This window comes from Ambystoma mexicanum, chromosome 3q (assembly GCF_040938575.1).
Source record: "Ambystoma mexicanum isolate Mex_15411 chromosome 3q, UKY_AmexF1_1, whole genome shotgun sequence".
NCBI lineage: Eukaryota > Metazoa > Chordata > Amphibia > Caudata > Ambystomatidae > Ambystoma > Ambystoma mexicanum.
Genome location: NC_090926.1, coordinates 996,446,666 through 996,472,575, shown reverse-complemented (window position 1 = coordinate 996,472,575; position 25,910 = coordinate 996,446,666). Strand labels below are relative to the sequence as shown.

At 45.8% G+C, this 25,910-nt stretch overlaps 1 protein-coding gene across 3 annotated transcripts in view; it reads left to right on the top strand.

The window, feature by feature from the left end:
• BAHCC1 (BAH domain and coiled-coil containing 1) overlaps positions 1-25,910 on the top strand; it is a 683,113-nt gene that overhangs the window by 268,611 nt on the left and 388,592 nt on the right. For all 3 annotated transcript variants that reach the window (XM_069655151.1, XM_069655152.1, XM_069655150.1), the window contains exons 4-5: positions 1,868-1,990; positions 9,658-11,460. In XM_069655151.1, the coding sequence (XP_069511252.1) occupies positions 1,868-1,990; positions 9,658-11,460 (1,926 nt within the window). The remainder of the gene's footprint in view (positions 1-1,867; positions 1,991-9,657; positions 11,461-25,910) is intronic.

Here is a 25,910-nt window from a genome sequence, read left to right as displayed (position 1 = left end):
GGCTAAAGAGAGCTTTCACTCAACCGTCAGTCACGATAATGGGGCCTGATTTACGAAGAGTATTTTGTAAATCAGGCCCATTGGTGTGTTAAATGTTATTGGTGGTTGGTTAAACAGGGAGTTTGATTGGTGCTTTGTTAGCGCATGAGTGAAAAAATACGACACCAGGTAATACAAAATTTAAAAAAACGACAGCAGGGTATGCATAGATTTGAACATGCACTCACACATCCACCAACCAACCAACCAACCAATTCAAACTTAAATTCACCATCCATAAACCCACTAACACAAGCAACCACAAACAAGCGCATGCATTAATAAACAAGCTCTTTCACATATAAAAACAAAGCAAGACATATTGGCCTTGTCATTACTTGTTTCAGATGTCTCCTCTCTTACTGACAGCTGCCTCCCATGAGCCTCCTCTGATTCCTTTGCTCCGGCCGTTAACTTGGGCTGCCTGGTTGTTACGCCCGTTCCAGCCCTTGGAACAGGGTGTTAACGCCACATTCAATGTAATATCTTCAATCACATCCAGTGCAGAGGTGGTAGATAAAGTATCATGGACCAAAAGGGGCTTCCCAGGAGTAGGCACAGCTACAGTTCAAAAGAAACAGATGTTAATGTCTGAGATATTAAAGGTTTGCGAAGTACTTGGTTCCATATCACTTGTGCACAGTGCTATGCACCAGTAGGTACAGCTAGATCTAGATCGGGATACACATTTGAAGTTACAAGCTACTAGCCCGGCATAAGAAATTGCATGCCCCCTCAGTTCTCTGTATGCACATAGCACAACATTTTCTACTCAACAAGATTCAATTATCACTTGCCAATGGCTAGAGGCGAGTACGCTTTTTGAAACCTGGACTGTATCATTAATTCATTCCTAGGTGTTGAAGATAGTGAGAGCACCGAATTCCAGGTCACTCCAAGCCACATATTGAGCCAGTCGGTAGGGCACAAAGAGGAGAAAAAACAGGCCACTCTGGACTGGTTTGTCCGTTCGTGCATTAGAAACAAGCCCTTTCTGATTGTTACCTTGATTGGCTCATTATGGGAGGGCTTTTAATGTTTCCATCCGCTCAGGTTGCTTTGAACTCAGACATTAACTACAGTTAATTGCCCACTTCAGAAGCAACCTAACAGGAGCTTTCTGCCATATCTTCTGATCAATCCTTTTGAAACCTTTGATAAATGTTTCTCCTCATTGAAATCCATTGAGGAAAGTCCAGCAGCGCATCCTCTCCAGAGTCAGTCCTAAACTATTCACTGAAAATCTCTATGAACGTGGAATACAGCCCACAACATTTGATTAATCCATTAAAATGTCTAGTTTTCTACTTCCTCTCTATCCATCTCTTACCCTTATGTTTTACCATGAAACAAATGTACTCAGAAAGCATGCCTATCTTCGTATTCTTAACCCCACACACTATGTGATGTTGACGTTATTACCTAAATGGTGGTCATGGCGAAATAATTGGTTTCCGCTCACTTACATTTCAAGCCTATTGCATGTGATTTTCACTTAGTACACGATAATCACCTCCACTTTCAGCAGTAATTATTCAGCAGAAAGAATGTATTATTTCTCTTTCTAATGTCCGTGCGTTCTATGTGAAAAGGCAGCTTGAATCCCCCATGGCACAGTTTTTATTTCAGGTGAGCACTTTCTGGGAGCAGGAGAGAGGGCTGCACTGGAAATGTGCCATCGTTTTATGGATGAACTAATGTGGCTTTCCTTCACAGTCAAGGAACCCCGACATTTTTTGTAAACAGCATTTTGCCCACACGTTTTGTAATATATGTACCAGATAATTTATTGCCATTATGAACTTTTTTCTTGTGTTTTTTTTTTCAGCTCCTGGGTACCCCAGGTTTTCCGGGGGACTGGCATCCACCTTCCTTCCCATGAGCCACCTGGATCACCATGGAAACAGCAATGTTCTGTACGGGCAGCACCGATTCTATGAATCCCAAAAAGGCAAGTTTGGTAACGAGCAAGGGGAATGTGGAAGATGGGAGTAAAGAAGCAATTGTTAGAAGGCTGCAAAGCTTCATGCTGCTCTACCAGTGTGCATGTGTGTTAACTGACTATTGTTTTAGCACACCAGAAACTTTCTCACCCAGCGAGAATGAACATGCTGTTCCATGGCTGCCCAGTTATCCCATGTCATATCCAACCAACATTATCACCCATTCAATTTCTTTTATCCAATATTACTTTGTCTACAGGGCTATCTACAAGTCCAAGAATGTTGGATAGTGTTGCCTGAAAAGCCATGACCTGGTTAAGATGCTACCGATAAAATGAAGTCACTTGGACGCGATGTCATTACGAAAATGATTCCATGTCTCATTCTTAGGGGTGTTTTCCTTAGGCGTTGTTTATAGGTCTCTTGTTATACACCAGGCTCTCTAAGGAGTAGTGTGTCAGAGCTGTCCAGACCACACTCTCTGGAGATGAGCTAGGTTGTTAAAAGGTAGAGCATACACTTTGAAAACTAAAATAATTATATAGATAAGGCAAAGAGTAAAAATCACTATAGTCATGTGAGTAAAAACTGTAAGGTAAACATTAAAGCAAGCAACATTAGGAAACGTCTCTAAATGTTCTAGGCAGTTATGCAAAGTCTTTTTCAGAGGAACTTTTAAGAGGTAAGTAAAGGTTGTCTTATCTTTTTTAGAAAGAGAGGAAAACCTCTGTTCAAGAGAGAAGCCACGGGAAAAGGACTACCAGTGGCAGTCAACGTCTTATGGTTCCATCAGAAGGATGGCAGAGCTTTGGCTCAGAATAGGAAGAGCCCCAGATGATCCACATGAAGAAGAAGCTTATCAGAAATACGGGAAGGAAGGAAGATTGATTCCAGAGTCAGAAAGCGAATCCCAGTGCAAATGTGGTGTACGGTGCCAATGGTGGCCCAAAGACCTGGTTCTCTAAAGACATTAGGGATGGTGCACAATTGCTAAGGAGACCAGCAGACCCCAGGCATGGAAGCTTATTCAAGATTCCCTGCAATACAGTGTGGGATGTAGGTTTCAGGTTTCTGGAATCTGTTGTTGCTCACCAGAGATCCTTGACTTCTTCGCAGCCCTCAATCTCAGAAATTGAGATCCAGCATTGCTGTCAGTAGCAGCAAACTGCAAGGATTATTCACGATTCATCCTCTGGACCACACCGCAAATAGGTCTGCTACTCCTGAACCCCCTTTTTGAAGGTTTGTCAATATGCCAGCACAGGCCCCTGGAGCTATGTAGATGGGGATATGAAAACAGTGCGCTTGCCAGATGTCCCAATACAAGTAAAATCTGCCCCATTTGTCACGGTGCATCGCTGAGTCATCTGCATCAAAGGGGCTTCCATTCCTGGGATAAGTGATGAAGGCAGACATGAGTTTCAGGGGGGTGGGGCCTTTGGCAGGTGAGGTGAACCACCTGGTCCAGTTCCCAGAAGGAAGGAGCACCCCAGTCTGTTCTTTCTTGCTCGCTGGAGAGGCAGAGCTTTACCGTTGGACTTCTCAGAGCACTTGAGATGGAGAAGCTGATGCAGAGCTTCAGTCCCCTTCTTCATGCAGCAGACCTTACACGTGTGCTGGTTTGTTTTGCAGCTACAAGGCTAGGTGATTGCGTAAGGGGACATCTTCAATCTTCCACATGAGACTGGAAATTACCCCAGTCTCCTTTCACTCACCAAACTACATTCAAACATTTGGCATAACTCAAGCATCCAATAGTACTTAGAGAGTGGTTTCACACAAAGCCAAATGCTGCAACATCCTCCTGCTCAGGGAAACTAATATCCTGTGACCGTGTATGGTGACATCCCCCTCACACACACTTACTATCGTCCCCTCATCCCTTTCTCTAAAGGTATAGTTATGTGAATCAACAGCCTTTATTTTGGATACCTGAAGGAGTGGGTCAAAAAGTCCCCTTTCTCGAAAAAATGGTTTCACATGGTGAAGTCCATTTTGTACAAAGGAAATCTACCACCAGGCATATTCACATGACTAACAGGAAGGATAAATGCTGTCTTAAGGATTCTTGAGGGCGAGCACAAAAGTACCAAGCCGATTTCACAGAGAAGCTTGGGATTAAGCCTGGACTGAAAGAAAGAAATCAGTGAAGTCAGCAAAGAAAGGTTTAGCAGACTCTTAAAATATGGCGAAAGGACCAGAGTAATTGAATTCTGCTCTAATCCTGGTACTGAGCTGAACCTCTCGCTTTGTTAATCTGCTGACAACAGCTGAATTTGGTTGTTGCTTTTCTCAGATGCATTGCTGTTTGTTATGAGGAATTCTCAGAGCCAGCCCTGTGGCAGGGTTTATGGTCATTGCATCGAATTCCTCTGAGAGATCAAACTAGTTGATGAAGTAGGTAATAAACAATTAGAAGCTCCGTTTCAATGAACTGTAAAATATATGACGCACATAAAAGTCTTACGTAACACTTTTACGCGTATGATTTACTTCACAGCTCATTTTCAACCGTTTGTATGTCGGAGAGGAGGGGCGGAACACAACTTCCGTTTCTGCTGCCTCCTTTCCTCTACACCATATAAATGCCCCAGCATTTCAAGCGGCATGCATTTTCATGCCAGCGTAAATGCTGTGTATCCCTATGGGGCCTGCCGGCTTAATGCACCAGCATAAAGCATGCAGACTCCATAGGGATTCATTGTACATACTGCCTGCCATTGTAATTGTAAACGCTGCATGCCATGCGAACATGGTAGGCAGCATTAACTTATTTCCACACCGGAGGCAATTGTGCATGACAAAAGGCGGCATACAAGTGTGTACGCCACCTTTTGCCATGCATATTTGTACTCCGCCATGCAAACGGCCAACATTTGATGGCGGGGAGTAGCCTACCTGTATCTCTTCACTTAATGGCTCCTTGCTGACAAATACCACCCTGGAGAAAAATGTGCTCCTTAATCTAGCCAAACTCTCATACAGTAACATAGGCAGAGGGCTAAGTTGGACTTCATGAGATCAGGAGCTAGTGTGTAAGTACAGTTAACAACACAAGGAGACAGCCAAGAAATGCAGCAGCCAACAGAAGTATAGAAATACATGTTCTATTAGAACTTCATCTCACATGCAGCTAAAACTAAAGTATATTATGCACTACAAAATACTCCGTTCTAACACACACACACTCTCTCTCCTTCTCTCTCTCTCTCTCTCTCTCTCTCTCTCTCTCTCATTTTCTCTCTCTCTTTCTCTCTCTCTCTCTCTTTCTCTCTCTCCCCCTCTCTCTCTCTCTCTGTCTCTCTCTCTCTCTCTCTCTCACTCTCTCTCTCTTTCTCTCTCTTTCCTGTTAGTAATCTCTAAAGGAAACTGCAAGACACGTTTAACCTTCAACATAGTAAAATGTAATTATATAAAGCAATGCACAGACTATAAAAGTAAAGTGATAATTGTTGTAGGCCGGAATCAGCACTCTGACAAGGACACAGGGTGCAAACACTAATGGTCAGTGTCAAACAACTCATCCCTAGTAGTTTTTCCCATTCTATAAAAAAGTTATAGAAAAAGGTGCTCATCAGAACGTCATAAACCAATAGCGGTTCTCCGTCCAGAATCCTATTCTAACCTATCTATGTCCATATTCCTTAAAGAAAACATCTAATTTACAAAAAAATAATAGAAGGGCTTAGTGAGATCTGCATGCTTCTGACTCCGACTACTGTCCCTTCTACGTTTTGGACTTTAGCTCACAGTTCCAGTTCATACAAATTCCTTCCTAGAAACTCTCCAAAGCATTGCAGACCAAGTCTGGTTCCATCTCCTACCACTCTGGGGTGTCTTAGTCTTTCTTATTCCTCTCCATTTCTGGAGTTCTCTTAGTCTTTCCTCCCACTCAGGGTTCGTCTTTCTCCCTACTCTGAGAAACATTCTGTTTCTCCCCACTCAAGCAAGTTTGCTGTTTCTCTCTTTTGCCCCGCTCTGGGGCTTTTCCCGGTTTCCCTCCTCCCGCAGAGGTGTTTGCTTTTTCGCTTTCTCTTTGCTGTTTCACTAGCCCCCCTGGGGTGCTCTTTGTTCCTCTCTTCTATGGGGTTCTTCTATGTTGTATTTCTCACTCTGGGATGTACTTTTCTTCTCCCCACTCTGAGGCTTTTATTGGCCTCGCCACCTAACTCTGGGATGCTGTCTGTTCTTCCCCACTCTGGGGAAACGGCTGTTTCTCCTCACCCTGGAAAGCTTTTTTTTCCTCCCCACTCTGGATCTTTTCTTGAATTAATTCCTCCCTCTTGGGTATTTTCTCTTTCTCCCTACTCTGGGGCTCTTCTCTGTTTTATCCACCACTCTAGGGTGCCTTCTCTTTCTTTTGGTCGCCCCCTTTCCCTTACAGCCACTGCATACCTGCTTTATTCTGGCAGTGCTCCACATGGTTTCCCGAAGTATGTCCTCCTCAGGAACGGGGCTTCTCTGTTGGCACAGCGTTACCTTTGCAACCTGAAAGCCGAGCTCTGTGCTGGCTGGGAGACTCTCCCTCATCATTCTCGCTGAGTCGTAGGCTGGGCGGAGTCGCTTACACAGCGACTAAACTGGGCTCTGCTTTGGCCATGCAAGGCCTTCCTGCCTCATTCCGGCACCCTCTCATGACTGCTGCGGCCTGCCTGCTGTGGCGTCTCGTCCCTTTCCGATGTGTGTCATTGTACGGAACGCGAACACCAGCGTTCTCTCTCACTGGATGTGTGTCTTTTTTTCCAGGTGGCTGTTAAATTGCGCAGTGCTTGACAGAGCTAACTTGTGATTGGGTGGCAGCAGTATACATCTCCAGGGGGCTGGTTGCTTTGCTTCTTCTCTGTTTTGACAGGAGATTGGGCACAGGTAAAGTCTGAAGCCAAGTCAGCTGTTCTGAAAGGTTGTGTATAGTTAATAAACCCCTAAATCCATAAATATCCCATAAAGGAGTCATTGACTGTGGGGGAGAGATGGTTCCCTATACCCTTCTCGGGGCCCCTGTACCCTAACACATAGACAACCCCATGGAGATCCAGCCTGCTCTGTCCCCTAGGGGCCTTAAGTGTAGTTGGGTCACCTCTCTTTTCCCATAGGGGGTGGCTCCCCCTTGGAGAATGGTGATGATCTCCCTGGAATCGTCACACAAGAAAAGACAAGAGGATAAAAACAATATATTACTGTCTGCCTTATAATTATAAGGCAGGATCCTCCCTTGAGCAGACCTTCATAAGCAGGTAAGTACTCCATTCAAACAGCATTCAAGGGTTGTACAATCATGGGCACCAACAAATCTCACATCTGCCCAGCAACAGACACTTCCAGGAAAGGATGTGTATTGGGACCAGACCTAACCAGTTCAGTCACACAAAGAAACTTGCTTGAGATTTTAGGCCAGAACCTGCAAAAGTGCATAACCTTATATGGTGTTTTCTGACTGGAGTGCGGAAAGAGGGCAAAGCACAAGATTCCCAAAGGACAGAGTTTATACCAAACCTTGAAGCCACTTTTATATATATGTTATTGAGTTAAAAAGAAAATGATGGCGCATGGTAGTGCATCCGAAAAATATGTAGAATATGGTTTTCTGCCACCAGCCTGCCTAGGCACATCATCACACCATAGAAAATGTTGCCAGACAAAAGGGGAAAAGGCATACGAAGTAGCCCTGCACTTTAAAGCGGTGTGTGCTACAGTAAAACACACAGAAAAACATGACTGAAGGAAACAGTGCCCCTGCACTGGAAGTCTTACTTAATAAATGGGCTGAACAGGTAAGTGAATCTAAAAAAAGGCTTTACTTACCTCAAAAGACTAGCAAAGACAGAGACAAATTCTGTGGGTCCCATGGAAACCTTTGGAGGAAAATGCAAAAAGAACATCTTCTCTAACTCTGTCTTCCTGCAGTTAAGGGGCGGGAATGATTGCCTTTCTGGAGTACCTACTACCCTTAGCCAGCTCTGAGTGGTTTACCTCTTTGCATGCCTTGCTGTTCTCTTAGATGCCAAGCCACTCAGCACACCTCTCTAGCGGCTTGGCTTGCTTATAATTCTACATGTACATGGTCTCTTGCTGCCCGTATCGAGTGCTCTACATTGCACACTATTTCTGATCTGAAGCAGGAGAATTAGCTGTAGTTGCCTGATACAATCACCACCAGCACTAACTTTGTACCTCAAACATGTCATGCAAAGCCATTCGTCCATGATAGCTTTTAATGCCAGAAAACCATATTCCACCCAATTGTAGGGTTACCAGACAAGTCACATGTCCGAAGGATCCAATGCACAAGTCCATTGCTTGATTTGCTTGATGTAACAGCCTTACACAATCTGAGAGTTGGCGTTGTGTTTCACATCAATTTAACCAATTAGACCTAAGTACTATATCGTAATAGCTTGTGAAAGGTAAGCCCATGAATGGAGAATTGTCTCCTGGCCTTGGTGACATGGAGTCTCTGAATGACAACATCTGGAGTGGACGTGGCAGTGGCCCAGCTGTTTGTTCTTCATCTTGAAAATGACACGTTCTGTGTGAAACATGTGGAAAAGGCTGCCTGGAGCTGCTAGCATCCTCTAGGCAGCTAGCCAGGGTTTGTCCACCGTTCATGGTGATTCACTTGTCTTGTTATCGTTTTTGATGTCCATTCTAAGACTTGTCAAGGCAGGAGACTGCCTTTTTCTCAATCCTATTCCCATGTGGTCTTTTTTTCAATCTTGAGATGTACATTTGTAGCATAGTACAAGAATAAATGTGGAGGCCAACATCCAAATGCATTTTGCGCTTTCTTTGGCACCCAACCCTTTCTCTGTGGGTGTCCTGCATGGTGTATTGAACTGAAGTTTCCACATAGGGCTTACGGCACTGTGCAGGAAAGCCCCCAGCCTCTCCACAGGATCAGCATTCAGATACCTTAGATGGGACCTGATTCCTATGGACTGTGCTGGCTTTTTATGCGGCTGACATGCAGCTGACAAAACGCAGGTGCAGTCTGTACGTATCAGTGATAATGTTGGCCGCCATCATTTTCATGGGCGATCAGCACGAAAACCTGGGGTCCAGCCAGATTCCTGTGCCAATTACTAATTCATGCGGTAAATCAGGAGACTCCGACTGACAGGACACAAACAGTGTAGGAAGAACCTGTTGGGCAATTTCCGCTGGATTTGCAAAGTGGCACCAGAGTGACCCATCAAGTAATGGTGAGGTAAAGGTTAGAAAAGCAAATACACAGGCTAGGTAGATCTTGCAGCGTTGGCAGGCAAGGCATTGAACTCGGGCAAATGGAGCGCTTTCCCTTGTTTGTTAAATAACTAGATTTGGAACATCATTTCAGCTCCTAAAATCTTGCCAAATGTTCTCTTTTCTGTTGGTCATTAGTACTTATCCTTTATCCTTTTCTATCGCTGTCCATCCTTCCCTGTCCCCACTTTCTTCCCTTTGACCCTTCATTCTTCCATCTTTCTTTCTCTTTTTTCTTCTACCTGGCCCCATAATAACTCTTTGCTGTCTCTTTCCGACCTCTTTACCTTATTCTCCCACCTGTAACTCCCACAATCCTCTGTTTATAACCTGTTCTTTTTCTTTATTTTGCCCTCTCGTATATCGTGCCCACGGATGTATTCTTCGGTGACAGTGGAGACCATGCTTTCTCACATTTGTTTCGTTTTCCTTACAGATAACTTTTATCTACGAAACCTGCCAGCCCAGCCGACCCTACTATCAGCCAATCACAACTTCCCCAGCATTGCCCGGGCAGCCCCTGGACACCCCATTGGCTCCTGCAGCAGAGACCGGGAGAACAGTCATATGCAGAAGGGACACAAGGACTCTGATCGCTATGTCATCAATAAAGAGCAAAGCAAGGAGAAGCTAGGCAAGGGCGAGTCCAAAGAGCGGCAGGTGGAGGAGGATGGGAAGGAGCGGGGAAAGGGCATGACCCCTATGAACGTGGATGGGCACTGCAAGGAGGACATGCACCAGAGGAACTCATGTGATAACCACCGCAAGAAGCACCTTAATTCTTGCCTTATGACCTCCAAGGTGTTGAATGGAGACCCTGGCAAAGCCATGCTGTCCAGCTGCACTGGTGGCATGCCGCACCAAGGCGGCGGCATGAGCCAGAGCAGGTGTGCCAAAGAGAAGATGCGGCAAGACCAAGAGTTTGCCCAGCAGCAACAGCAACAGCTCGAATCGGTGCAACATCAGTATGGTGAATGCCTTGAGCGGCGGCAAATGCTGCACCACGCCGTGTCTTACACTGTCCCCTCCAGCCTGCCTAACATTCCCCCACCCCTCAACAGCACTTCCGGATCATTCCCCTGTTTACAGCTACGCTCCAACCAAGACGTGATGTGCTCACTACAGGACAAGACAGGCAGGGAGCTCAAAATGAGTGGGGCCACATTTGTGCCTTCTGTGGGACACCTGAGCGACCCCAGTCAGTCATTTCAAGTGGCCTCTGATGCATGCCACGTGGACCGTGCTGAGCACTCAAAAGAGCGTGGCCATGAGATGGCAGCAGCAGCTGGGCACCACCATCCCCACCACCACCCTCACCATCACCACGTCTATGGCAACTCCTTTCCCCACCTGAAGGCCGAGGGGAAGGGGGAACGACGCGCCGAGTGGTCTCCCAATGCTGCAGCCAGACTCAAGAACTTAGAGTACTTGAACAGTGCCACCTCCGACAGCCCCTACCCCAATGTGCCCCATCCAGCCAAGAACTGCCTGGATAAAGGGGGTTATTTTGAGATGCCCCCCTCACAGGACTGCTCACGCCCTAATCATCAGGAAGCACTCTGCGTCAAGCTTAGCCAATCCTGCTGCACTTTAGACCGACCCCCGAAAGAGTCCCAAGGCCAGGGCTCTCAAAAGGTTGCTAGGATACGACACCAGCAGCACCGGCCTCCGGAGATGGAACAAACAGGAAGTGGCTCAGATGCTAAGAGGAAGTCAATAGAATTGAGTTCTCTTGGCTACAATGGGACACATTTAGCTCCCTGGGCTGTGCAGGGTCAAGGCCCTGCAATTTCAATCAGTGAAGAAAGAAAAAACACATATCTTGACCCCTTTAGCACAAGTTTGCAGCAGGCAGCCCTGATGACTCAGGGCTCGGTGCTGAGCCAGGAAATGCAGGCCCCGCCTGACGAGGTGTCGGCCATGAAGAATCTGCTGAAGTACAGTAACCAAGCACTTATTGTGGGCCAGAAGGCCCCCTTCGTGGGTTTTGGCAATATGAAAGCCAGCTGCGCCCACCAGGACGGCAAGTTTCAAGCAGGCAAGGGACAGCAGGAAGTGGAGCGGCCAGACTGTGCCCGGAGCCGTGAGAACGAGCCTCCCCATGGGGACGGGGAGGTGAGACAGCCACCTGTTGGCATTGCAGTGGCAGTGGCTAGGCAAAAAGACAACTTGGGCCGGCAAGAACCATCATTTGGCACCAGCTCCCATCGTCAAAGCAGGGCGAACCAGGGCATGAAAGGTATAGCAGAGCTAGATCTGCGACAGAGGAAGCCTCTGATTGTTCCCTCTAAGAGTAATTGTCCAGTAATGAGAAGACACATGTTATAGTCTAAACCTAGTGATATTACTTCGTGGATGGTTTGAAATTGAGGGGAGCTGAGAGCAATTTAGCTCCTGGATAGAGCCCAACATAGCCTGGTTAGCTTGACACGAACAGCTACCAGGAGCTACTTTTGGCTAAACAAACCTATGTGAATTGCCCAATATGCAAATAAACAAACACATCTGTATGACATTTAATGCATAAGGGTTCATAAATAATGGACAAAATGATATCTTTGCATCTTATGTGGGAGTTAGATTTGCAGAATTCTGTGTAGTAGCTCCTGGTCAGAGGTTAATGCTTGATACCCAGGAGCTGTATTTAGCTCCAGCTAATCCAATTTCAACCCCTGTCTTGTTGAGAGGTTGTTAGTTACTGTTTAGCCTAGAATACTGATTTGGTTCACACATTCATATGTCAAAACACCCATGGCAATGAAGGTCCTTCTATCTACCACCAGTCTTATTGAACGCATTGTTTAGAAAGAAGCCAGCCATTTGTTGACCTACAAATGCAAAGTCACTGTGGGTAAACCCAATACAAAACCTATTGCTGATAGTGTCACTGCCATTGCTCTGAATAGAGTGCTAGATTGGTTCCATGATGACGTGTCACAGCCCTGGTTTGTGGAAGTCTGTGTTCCTGGGGTCTGGCTTTGCTGCTGCTGTGTTATGACACTGTGACTCCATTCCCTCTAATGTGGGGGACAATATGCAGCCCCCAATCTCTCTTTCACACCTCTCTGCCCAGCCTAAACCATCCCTCCCGTCTCTTTCTGGGGACACCCCTGCAACTCGTGGCCACCGACCAGGCCTGCACCTTTTCTGCCCCCTTCTACCTGACTCTCACCCCTTTTGCTCCCCCAAACCCTGCGGCATCAAATCCCAAATGACCACCGACCTCAATCCTTCACTACTTGAGGTGCTTCCCACATGTGCAGTTCACATATGAGAAACGCAGCCTTTTTGGACATACAATGGGGTGCAAGTGGCCGAAACGGTTGTATCGGTTATATTAGCATATCACTAGTCAAGCTTTTACTATTCCTTTCCTGAGCACCCATTTCTCCGAATGGGCATGGAGTTTGTGCTCCCCTCTCAACACATCATACGTTGGGTTTAAATGTCCACTGAGTGGTGTCAACAGCATACACTTCTCTCCTGAATTCAAGGGCCCAGTGCCTTCTATATGGCACCTTTCATCAGCACCAAATCTACACTATGAATTATATCAAGCGCTTAGAGGTTATTTGATTATCGATGTGCTATATAAAGAAAAATGCTCTAGCTCAACAACTGCCGGTCAAAGCAATCCGTTTAAACCTGTCTGTAAAGAAATATCAGTTGCTTACCTTGCCCACCCCATTGTTCTTTATCCTTCTCTTTTGTGTCAGTGACATTATCTGTAAGAGTACTCTTTTGAGCAGGGCACTGAATTGTCAAAAATTGATGGTGGCCACATTTTGTGAGTATATGCTCTGTCCAAATGGTCAGATATACGGTCGGTGAGGAGGGGGTCGGAAAGTAATTGGTGCCATTCTGCATTGAGTAACATTGTACTCTCAGGCTGTGCATGATAAGAAAAGTGATCAGTGATGAAGTCTGCACAGACCCCCCGCTGCTGGAAGTTCTCTAGGGCTTGTGCAAAGTCACTGACTTATCCAAATTTCATGGGCATCAGTTTGTCCGAAAACCACCCATTTTCCATATAGGTCATTCTACTTTTGTATACATTATCTGTAAGCAACTTTCCTAAACTGAGACGCCTCTATAACTTTACCTTTAAAAATAATGACCAAATTCAGTAAGTTATTTCTGTATAGGGAAGCTAGGAGTCGCGAGAAAGCTCTGAGATGCTGCTCTACTGGTTTCTGACACCATAGGGAGGGGTCAGTTGAGTGTAGAGGTGCCCCATGAATGGGCTGAAAGCCATGTTTCACTGGAGCGCTGTGTGGTGAGTTGCCCGCTGTTCTTGATTACTGCATCTGCGTTTCATTTGCTGGGCCTCTGATTGCCCTGTCTCTAACCTTCTCTTCTGCTGGCTTCACATCCCGTGCCATGTTGTGCAGTTGAAATTCAGGATCACTTTTGCGGGGTATGTTCATCGAGAAGTCTGAGACTTGCGCTCCCCCCAAGGGTCCTTTCTAGAAATGTAGCTCATCTGTTGGGGCTGGTGCAGTGAATGATGCTTTGCTAGCGGCAGACTTTAAAGGGACTACCTAACACATTCATCTTTTTGTTGTGTATGATTTTGTCACCTGGAGCCGTGTGTTTAGTTCTGGAGTTATTTTCTGCAGTATTTACCCGTGTCTAGAGGCTACATTTGGAGTATTGTACCTAGTTCTGAATGCCACGTTTGGATGGTTCAGCTCTGGAGGTTATATCTGTGTTACTGTACCCACTTCAGGAGGCCACATCAGGTGAATTTGCCACATTCGGGGTATTCTGTTCTGCTCTGCAAGGCTCATCGGAAGGTTCATGTCCTTTTCAGGGAGGGGGGGGTCACTATATGGTCCGTTCTAGAAGTCATTGGGCCCATGTCTGGAGGCTGCATTGAGAGTATTATATCCATGTCTGGAATGCTCATCTCCAGAAGGACAATGCATTGTGAAAGAAAGTTTGCATGTGTCAGCAAAGGTGTAAGCCTAGAACTATAACTTATATGTGATAATCATACTATATATTTTATTTTTATTTTCTAGTGTTTTTGTAAAGTTGTACACACAGCATGGCAGCCGAACTAGAAAGCTATAAGGGAAGGGAACAAGGAAGTTGTGCAAGAGGCCTCTGTTTTGCCAGATAGTTTGTAGTGTGGAATGTTAATGGCAGAAAGAGAACAGCTCTTCGAGCACAACCCACATATGTGTTAAGATGATGTTACATAAGCTTTAATGTCAAAGATCCATAGCGCATGGCGCAGGAGTCAGGTAGAGGTAAATTGGCCTTTGCCATCTGACGAGTGGAATGAGCAAGGAATGTTGCAGTGGAAAGTTTAGAATAAAGAAGTTACTGGAGATGGTTGATCATAGGTGATTTTTGACAGAAAAGTCGTCAAGGCTCTTCAAACATTACTTTGCCTTTCATGAAAGGAAATTGGCTCCTCCTCTCAGCAAGGAGAGAGAGATGGGTGTTCCTGTGGGACGTTGCCTGCATATAGAGGTTCCGCGAGGGCTGCATGCCAGGTATGTAAATGTGGACTTGGCCCCAATATGTAAAGCATCCAGCTCTTTGGGAAACCCGCGCTAAATTTTTAGGACAGAGGACCACACTATTCGTCTTTCTTAGCCAAAAACATAGAATGCATTTTATTGTTCCTACAAATACTTAACATTCAATTATTTTATACTATATTCTCAAATGCACACATTAGATAACATTTATGCAAAGACACGTATAGTATTTGCTTCCTTGAAACACAATGTATGCATATTAATGATGTTTCATTACCACGATATGTCTGTATTGTGACACATATTCATAAATACATCACTTAAAAAAGAAAACAATAAACCCTTCCTCATATATCATATCTTAGTTGTCTCAATAAATGCCACATCTCATATCATCTACCCCTTTTATTTTTACACTCTTTGGCACACAAGTTGGGACAAGCTGTGGTGATAGTTTTATCGCATATTAGATGAGGTAACTAAAGATGACGCATTTGTTGAAATAATAAAATGCATGGTATGTTTTTGGAATAAATAGTGCGAGTGGTGTGGCCCTCAATGCGAACAGTTTAGTTCGAGATTTTGAAAGACCCGGATGCTACTTAAATTGTTACGTATGTTAGCTGAACAGAATCCCTACTAGATGTCTCTATGTTCTCTCGAAGACAGAATTTATGGACTTAGTTCCAAGGTTTTGAATTTAGTGAGTACTGTAATTGGTAGCCAACAAAGGGTCTTTACATGCGGTATAGTGACTCAGGCCACATATTTATTTATTTGTATAGCACCCAGACCCGGAGGTATCATGTGCTTGTACATAGTTGTTGCATGAGGAACAGTAATACAGTGAGTGAAAGCAGAAGGTTATGCATGTTTGATGAAAAGCCACGTTTTCAAAGATTTTTTGAAGGTCAGGAGAGATTGTTCTTTTTTGATGTGACCAGGGAGAGTGTTCCAAATGGTGCGTGCGATCATGCAGAAACTGGCGCCCCCTGCTCTCTTGCGCTGGTATCTGGGTATGAGTAGTGTCCGGCTGGTTAATGAGCAAAGGCATCGAGTCAGAGATTCAGCAGCAATGCAGGGGATGAGGTAGGAGGCGACTTTAAGGTGCAAGCAGCTGTGGGCCAGGACCTGTATTTTGAAATCAATTCTGGCTCTTATGGGGAGCCAATCCACATCTCTTCTGGCCACAGTGATATGGTCAGTGCAATTCAGGCCCAGGGCTGCCTTTAGTTTTTTGTTTTGTAGGAGCTGCAGATTAGGAAGATTTTAGGTCGTGCCGGAGTAGAGGACATTGTAATCGTCAAGTTGTCTTCCAATGATGGCCCGAACTAGGGTGAGACAGGGGTTGAGAGGAATTTTCTGCTCAGAGAGATGAGCTTGGCTGTGTAGACTGTGGAGAAAGCAAGCACGTTGATTCAGCGGGCCATGTTCATTTCGGCATCACGATAGACGCCTAGCGTTTCCACAGATTTAGAGACCTGAATAGTCGTTCCATCAATGTGAATGGAGTAATATGAGGGGCTCAGGGAGTTTAGGCGGTGCTGGGAGCCCACAATGAGAAGCTTTATCTTTTCATCATTCAGACAGAGGTTGTGAGCTGCCATCCAGTTCTGTATGACACTGCGACTACAACATATGATGGGTGCAGCTTGGTTCTGGGCTCTTTGAAGCTTTGATAATATCTTCATTGGAAAGCCGTGATAAAATGGAATGTGACCACAGTGCTTTTGCAGGAGATTTAGGAGGGGAAGATCTCCATAGAAGTCTGAACGGTTGGTAATTGTCAGGAATAAAATCATGCACTATTCTCATCCAAAGGAGTAAATGCATGAGCAGCCTCACCAAAGGGCTGGTGACAAAAATCCGGGAAAAAATCAGATTGGGGTTGATAAAAACGCCTGAGAAAGTAAGGGTACAGCTGATGCCCTGAAAGTATGTGCACAAAACCTAGGTAGGACGGCTTCAAAAGGTATGTGCTGAATGCCGAAAGGAGATGTCTGTACTACAGTGAGTTCTAGTGTGGGTTAGCATCAGTTGTGCAAAAAGGGTAGGAAGTGGTCTCTTCCATTGAAGCTCCAGGATAGATATACTCTAAAGTCTTAACGTTCCAGGTCAGCCCCTTTTGGCAGTCAGAATCCCACAGTTGAAAGTGATATGGGGTCCTGTGTTGGCCAGGGCTATCGTGCTATGGCCATTAAGTGACACCATGCTCTCCATATGCATTCAGTGGTCCCTAATTCGTTCATACTTCAAAGAACACCTCTTAGAAACCTTATCTCCACCCTGTCCAGTCCTCCTCCCTGAGCCATCTACACCCCTTGAACATAATCCTTTCTTAGGCCTCCCCTCCATCTTCAGTTTATCCCTGGTGCTGGTAGCTATGTTAGTGCTTTATAAAACTCCTTACAAACAAACGTACATACACATACAGGGGCACCAAGTTGTTCATTGGAACCATATGTTTAATTTCTGCCTCCTTTGTTCAGTGGATTTCTTAGCTTAGTGATTCGAGTATTTGCTACTGAGATCAGTTTGCAATATGCAGGTCCAAGTGCACATAACGACAAGGGTGATTTGGCCTTTCATTCGTTCAAGCTAAACACATTCAGTATCTTTTATATCTCTTATTTATTCCAGGAAGAATAAAATATGATAGCAACGCCTATATACAAATAAGTTGTTGTTGTTCTATGATACTGAAAGTTCACTAATGTCAGGTTTCTTTAGTGGGACCACATTCAATGTGCAATACCAAATGTTCTTCATTGGTGGCCAGGATGTGGTTTGGTGGCACTTAAGTTCAGTGGCTCGAAATGTTTTCCACAAAGCCATGTTTGTTTAGTGGTACTGCCTTCAGTGTTTTCGCCTTTGTTTAGTTAAGTCACAATGTTAACATTTGCTGAGGGATTCCACATTCATTTAGCTCGACTACATTTATTCAGTGGTTCCATGTTCGTTCAGTGGCCACATGTTGTTTAGTTGGGTACATGTTTATTTAGGTGGAAGAAAGAATAGATTGTCAGACAGCACTGGGAACTGCGTGGATCACGTAATTTATCCTGATATGCTGCTAGAATGTCGAGAAAAGGGCAATATGCGATGCTCTATGGAATTGACAATAGAAACTTGGTTTGTTTTCTCACTCGTGCTATTGCTTTATTCGTGTTGGGATGAATTTTGACCTAGTGTTATAACGTTCTAATTTTTAAGAGTTTATATACTCATCATGTATTCTAAATGTTCAAATAAATTCAAATTCTATTGTAATACCAGTTTTCTGTGCATTGCACTTTCTTTGGGCCAGTTATTTTTCGATCAGCACTGAAATTTAATAGAAATTTGAAATAAAACTACCAAAGAAAAGAATGATTGAAAATATGCTGTAAACAAACTGTATTCCATATTATTATTTCAATCTAGAAATGTGTATCCTTATTTTTTATGTATGCTTATTGCTTATAAATATATTTCGAATGGATTGTGTCCTCCCACGTATTCCTCATTTTATGATAATTTGTTATCTCCAGCTTCGCTGCTTCGGAAAAAAAATTTCTCTCGCCAGAGGGCGCTGTGCTCGAGGTCGTGGCGTCGATTGTCCCTCAACAGACTCCGTACTCTGTCGACGTCACCAATGGTATAAATAGCTTGAGCGGCGCCCGTTGCTTCAGTTCCGTTTTTCCGATCGCTTCGCTATCGAGAACGGGCGCTTGAGATTTTCTGTGAAGAAAATGTCATCATCTTCGACTCCTTCGACACTCAAGACTGGGTTCAAGAAGTGCGTAGATTGTGGATCAAAAATGTCGATCGCGGATCCTCACTGGGTTTGTCTCGGTTCCAGTCACCGGACCGACGACTGTGGTTCCTGCCAATCCATGACCGAGAAAGCTCTTCGTGAGAGGAGAGGTAAACTGTCGGTGGGGATGGAAGCCTCTAAGAAGGCTACGTCCAAAAAACATCAGAAAGCAACTGATTCGAAGGAATCGGATCGCCATAGGCACTCCAAGAGATCTCGATCCAGGAGTAGATAGAGACACTCTTCTTCCTCGTCCAAAAAATTAAGAGGAGACCTAGATCTCCCTCATTATCATCTTCAGAGTCGACCGAAGAAATTCGATGTCCAACAAAATCGGATTCTCCCAGAAAATGGGAAGAATTTCGTAAAAAGATGATGGAGGTATTCGAGAATGCGGCCCCGACCCCCTCGAATGAACCTCGGAAAAGCCATACCCCTAAAGTCGCTCCATTGGACGACAAAGGGAAGTCCAAGACTACCATGGTAAAAAACGGTATTGTCGAGGATACTCGAAAAAACTCAAGTCAACGCCAAGTCGTTAAGGACTCTTCGAGAGTCGAGAACCTCTCCGGTGCCATATAAAAAACATAAGTCGGCGAAGGCTTCCGACGATTTCATCGACGCTGTCAGCGTCGACCGTTTCGGCATCGAAACCAAAAACAACCTCGACGCCCGTGTCGAAGTCATCTTCGAAGTCATCAAAGATTCCTTCGACAACTTCGAAGGATTTCTCTATTCCTTCGACGGGTCTGGTAGAGGAAGAAAGAAGATTCACTCAGTTGCCCAGATCTGATTTTTTTAAGTCCATGTCCTCAATTTATGAGGAATCTGGCTCAGAGGAAGACGAAGTTACTCCTTTTGGAGTTTCATATGGCACAAAGCAAGTTCCTGAGGAACTCATTGATCAAGAATCTAAAATGAGAGACCTGAGTGACACTCTACATTCTACCAGTGGGATTGACACCTCCCCAGAATTAGAGTTTGCCAGACCTGATCCTGCAGAGCATGCAGACGCTGGGTACAGGAGTCTTATGACCAGAGTAATTGAGTATATGGGTTGGGGTAACACTTCATCCGTTTTTTAACAAGATTGCATGACGGATATAATTGTCAGAGGTCCTCAAAAAGATCCAGTTCTCCCCTTTCACAGGGCTCTTCAGAGGACGGTAGATAAAAACTGGGAAAAGCCTGAGAGCATTGCTGCTGCAGATAGTAATTTTCCCAAGGAATACAGACCAGCTGGTACGGATCCCGAATACTTAAACAAGCATCCGACTCAGAAGGTCTAGTCATTCAGGCAGCATCCACATCAAAGCAAACTGCATATCCCACTATCCCTCCAGATAGAGAGGATAAAAAAGTTGATGCCTGTGCACGTAAAGTTTTCACGTCAGGCAGTATGGCCCTTAAATCGACAAAGGTCACCTGTACCCTGGCCAGGTTTACCCATAGCCTGTGGGACTGTATTTCTACGGCAGCTGATCATATTCCGGAAGGCGAGGAAAGGGAAGGCTTCCTGAATATAGTCAAAGACGGGAAAGAGGCAATGGGGGAATGTCTCCAGTCTGGACTGGATACTGCTGATAGTATTAGCAGATCCATGGCTGCAAGCATTGTGCTACACAGATTTGCGTGTTTGAGGAAGTCGGGGTTTGCACCAGACGTGCAAGCCAGACTCCTTAACATGCCCTTTGATGGCTCGAGGCTGTTTGGCAGCAAGGCTGATGAAAGCCTAGAAAAACTTCAGACCTCGAAAGCGGCAGCTAAATCGCTTAGCGCCTCCAAGCGCCAGCCTCTAAAACCCTATTCCGGCTCATCTTCCTTGAGGGGTCGTTCTTTTCGTTACTACTCCTCATTTGTTAGAGGAAGAGGACAGGCTTCTCAAAGGGGCAAAGAAACTTCCCTCGTGGAGCACGGGGAAGAGGTGCAAAATCAGCCTCAGGAGCGGCATCTGTACCCTCAGCCACTCCTGCAGCCGCCTCCAAATCTCTCTGAGACCTTATTGCACAAAACACCAGTGAAAGGCAGGATCTCTCAGCATCTGAAGGAATGGCGGGGCATTACCTCAGATGCTTGGGCACTGGAAACAGTAGCCCAAGGTTACTGTCTCCCCTCCCTAAAAAGAATCATCCACTGGGAGCCAACTCCGCCAAAATTCCAGATCCGCACCTGTTGCAGGAAATTTTAACCCTGCTAGAGAAAGGTGCCATAGAACAGGTACCTGTAGCGGAAAGGGACAGGGGTTGGTATTCCCCATACTTTCTCATTCCAAAAAAGGACGGAGGACTGAGACCCATCTTGGACTTGAGAAACTTGACCAAGTTCCTCAGGAAGGACAAGTTTAAGATGGTGACTCTTTCTCAGATCCTTCAGGCTCTTCAACTCCAAGATTGGTTGGTATCATTGGATCTTCAGGATGCTTACTTTCATGTTCCAATCCGTCCAAAGCGCAGAAAGTACCTGAGGTTCGCGATTGGCAATTCTCATTATCAGTTTTGAGTTCTGCCATTCGGGTTGACCTCCGCCCCGAGGGTTTTCACCAAACTGTTGGCGGTTGTGGCAGCGAGTCTCAGGAGAGGAGGTATTCACATATATCCCTACCTGGACGACTGGTTGATCAGAGCAAGTTCTCCAATACAAGCTCAGGAACATCTTTCGATCACTTGCCACTTCCTCCACAAATTGGGCTTCTCCCTCAATTTCAAGAAGTCTCATATGATACCATCCCAAAAGCTCCAGTTTATCGGAGCAGTCTTGGATACTTCCTCGTGAAAAGCCTCGCCTCCCGAAGTGAGAGCTCTCCACATCCAGCAGATGGTAACGAAGTTCCAGAATGCCCAACGTCTACCGGCCTTCGATTCTCTCAGGTTGCTTGGCCTCATGGCATCCTGCATTTTCCTAGTACCAGAGGCCAGTTTGAGAATGAGATCCCTTCAATGGGCACTCAGAACTCAGTGGTCCCAGTTCTCAGGGAATATGTCGGATCTTCTGCAAGTCCCGAGCGCAGTTGCTCAGGAACTTCTATGGTGGGCTTGCAACAACAACATTCTCAAGGGAGAATCTTTTTGGCAACCATGGCCGGAGATAACAGTAGTGACGGACGCCTCACTCATGTGGTGGGGAGCACACACCAACGATCTGACAATCAGCGGTCGTTGGTCTCCATCTGAGTCCAAACTACACATCAACCTTTTGGAGCTGAGGGCAATCAGACTAGCGCTGAAGGTCTTTCTGCCCTCTGTACAGGGAAAGAATGTCCTGATAATGATGGACAACACGGTGGCCATGTACTACCTCAACAAAAGAGGAGGTGTAGGGTCACTACCACTGTGCAGAGAGGCAATGCAGCTATGGTTCTGGGCAATACCAGAAGGAATCTCTTATCGACAATTCACCTAGCCGGAGAGAAGAACACTGCGGCAGACGCTCTGAGCAGGCAGAGCATGGTCTCTCACGAGTGGGAGCTGGCTCAGGAAGTCCTTCTGGAGATCTTCACCCATTGGGGAACCCCTCAAGTGGATCTGTTCCCCACCGCGATCAACCAGAAGTGCGATCAGTAGTGCTCAAGGGAATTTCCTCAAAGAGGAGCTCTGGGAGACGCATTCGTAGTGGAGTGGAAGTTTCCAATGCTGTACGCGTTTCTCCCAGTCCCTCAGGAGGTTGAGAAAGTTCGGGAAAACCATGATCCTAATTGCCCCGGATTGGGCCAGGAGGACGTGGTATCCGGACCTTCTAGACATGTCCATCTGCCCTCCAATACGTCTTCCGCAAAGAGAGGATCTTCTCTCGCAAGAGGAAGGTCGAGTTCTCCATCCAGAGGTCAAGACACTTGACCTTCACGCATGGTTTCTAAGAGGTTGAGATACAAGGATTGGGATCTTCCGGGTGACGTAATGGAAGTCTTGCTTTCGGCCAGAAGGCCAGCAACAAAATCTTTGTACCGATGTCGCTGGAACAGGTTTAGTAACTGGTGCAAAGATAAGGATGTGGACCCTTTTCAATGTGGCACTCCAGTAGTGCTCTCTTTTCTATTACATCTAGCCAATATGGGGCTCCAGATAGGAACAATCAAAGGACACCTTGCTGCGCTGTCCATTTTCAAGCGCAACTCAGAAGAGGTTTCATATTTCAAAATACCATTAATCATTCAATTCTTAAAAGGGCTTACTAACGTATACCCTCCAGTACCTTTTCATGTCCCAACTTGGGATTTAAATTTAGTACTAACATTTTTGACTTGCATACCTTTTGAGCCTCTGCACTCCTGTCCATTGAGGCTTCTAACACAAAAAACTGTCCTTCTTGTGGCCCTATCATCAGCCCGCAGGGTTAGTGAACTTCAGGCTCTCTCACGCAAACCAGGATATACTGTTTTTTATAAGGATAAGGTAGTCCTTAAGGTTAAACCTTCGTTTTTACCAAAGGTAGTTTTGGACTTCCATTTGTCACAAAAAATAATACTACCAACATTTTATCCTCCTCCTCATTTGGGCAAGGAAGAGGAGAGACTGCACAGACTAGATCCCAAGAGGGCTCTTAGTTTTTACATCTCAAGGATGTCTAAATTACGAGATGACCAACTGTTTGTGAGTTATACTGGTCATAAACTGGGCTTATCAGTAACAAAACAGACCATATCCCGCTGGATCATTTTGGCCATAATTGAATGCTACAGATTGGCGGGAAAAGACCCACCAGACCCACCAGATGAGCTTCAAGCCCATTCTACAAGGGGAATGGCTACTTCTGCGGCTCTAAAGAGGGAGTCCCGGCAGCAGATATTTGTTCAGCTGCAACTTGGAAAACAATGCATACTTTTATCAAGCATTACTGCTTGGATACGGCCTCCCCCAATGAGGGGTTATTTGCCAAGGCAGTTCTGCATTCTGTCCATGAAAACTGTAATTAGTACTCCCACCTCAAAAATTGCCATTGCTATGGGAGTCTATCATAAGATGAGGAATACGTGGGAGGACACAATCCATTCGAAGAACAAGTTACTTACCAACTGTAACTTTCTTTCGACTGGATGTTCCTCCCACGTATTCCTCATCGACCCTCCCATCCTATCCCACAGTACAGTTTACGTTTTCTTACACTTTCCTCTCACGAAGAGTGCATCAGTTATGAAGCACGCCTGGGTGTTCCTCCTATATGTTTCATCGACAAAAACAGAACTGAAGCAACGGGCGCGGCCCGAGCTATTTATGCCATTGGTGACGTCGACAGAGTTCGGAGTCTGTCGAGGGACAATCGACGCCACGACCTCGAGCACAACGCCCTCTGCCGAGAGAATTGTTTTTTCTGAAGCAGCGAAGCTGGAGATAACAAATTATCATAAAATGAGGAATACGTGGGAGGAACATCCAGTCGAAAGAACGTTACAGTTGGTAAGTAACTTGTTCTTCTGAGGCTTGTGGAATCTGCTTAGATCACATGCTGTGCCTAGGCCAACATCTAGTGGAAGCTGCAGAGTATTACAGTTTGTTTTTTCGAAACTCGAAAAGGGGCGTCGAACTAGGGCGTGCCAGTAATACTATCCCTAGTGTGACGTCCCATGTACCCATGAACCCTCACGCGTGTAGGACCCTCAGATAGTTTTTTTCCGCCATACTAGTCGGACTCATGTTGCAGAGTTCCCTTGGCATTTGCCAATTATACCTAAATATTGTTAAAAACTTTCCTCGTTATCCTCCATCCTACGCCGAAGATCGATGTCAGCGAAGATCAAAGGAACCAGCTGCCGAAAACTACACGACGGACCTTGGGCCTTGGAAGGCCTTTGACCTCGGCCCAGGTCTTGGAAGGCCTCTGGCCTTGACCCTGTACAAGTAGGGAGAGTGACAGGTTTTCATAACTTTCCCACATTTATTTCCTACATATACACAGACCGCTTCCATATATACACATATGGAGAGTACTCCTTTCAAATTCTGCCCTAAGTGTAACTGGAAGTTTCCCAGGGTAGATAGGCACAATACATGCAATCTGTGTCTCACTCACGAGACCATCCCGAGTCTATGTGTCGAGCTTGTAAGCTGTTCAAGCAAAGACACTTAAGGTCCGTTCGATGAAGCGCTGGGCCCACTACGCCAGGCAGCTAGAGACCATGGACGTTTAAGGGTTCAGCAATGGCAGCAACGCCGCCGTATCGGACGTTGAGGGCAGAGGGGTGACTTCAAACACCCACGCGCAAGCACCCAACCTCGGAGGACTGGCCAGCGGCCCAGTTATGGGGACAACACCCAGCGGCAGTAGCGCAACCCACACCACTCCCTCTAAACACATCATGCCCATCTGGGATTCGACACGCGTGTCGAGCGATCGGCAACAGAAGGCACCGTGAGAGCGGTCCAACGATTATGTGTCCTCTGGGTGTTCCCCTTCGCGATCGCCACATGACAAAGACCAACCGTCTGTGGTTGGAAAAGGTGCCGCACTCCCAAGAGTTCCAGAGGCTCCATCGTCAGAAGACGATTCCAACCTCTATGCTCCCAAGTCAAAGCGCACAGCGTCTACTCCCGAGATTCAGCGCCCTCCTTCTACTACCTCCGAATGTCAATGCGAAGCATCAAAGACCACCTCTGAACCTCGATGCGAAGCGTCAAAACCCTTGGAAACCCCTAAACCCCCCGGAAAACATTCCTCTAGTCACAGGAAGGGGGATAAACAACACAAGAAACCTTCAGAACACCATAAAGAAAAACAGAAGGCTCCTAAGGTGATAGAAATTTCCAAGGTCCCTGACACTACTCCTAAGAGTAAAATTGTCCCTCCCACTCCTCATGATATGGGCATGGATGAGGAACCAGAACAGGAGAGGTTTATTCCCAGTTCCAAGGAATTGAACTCAGCTGACATTGATAGGGTGATGAGAAGGATGTATTTTTTTTTGAAGACTTCTATGAGAAAGACCCTAACTATTTCCGTAGCTATGCCAACCCTCCAGCTACCTCTGCCCCTTCGGGGTCCAAGGACTCTCAACCCCCTACTAAAAGGCTCCGCTCTGAGGCTCCGGCGCAGAGATTGGTTTCAGACCCTTTGCTAATTGAACCTTACCATCCAGAGTCATGTGGAGAGGAGACAGAAACACATATGCTGGAAGACCAGACAAGGGTTTCTTATGGGGATGATGAGGACCAGGAAGAGGAACAGGAGGATGAGGCGGAAGCCTACAATCTTGACTCCACAATTCCTAGGGACCCCCCGGTCAATGACTCACCGATTGATAATCAGCCACTCCTCAATGAGGTACTGGCTAAAGCAGCAGCTCATTTTTAAATAGACACACAGGGTGTCCAAGAAGATAGGGATTTCGCAGAAGAAATCCTAGGGGACAAGAGAGCCATTACCCAGGCTATCCCAATATTAAAATTAATACAGCGTAGAATTGATCGCTCG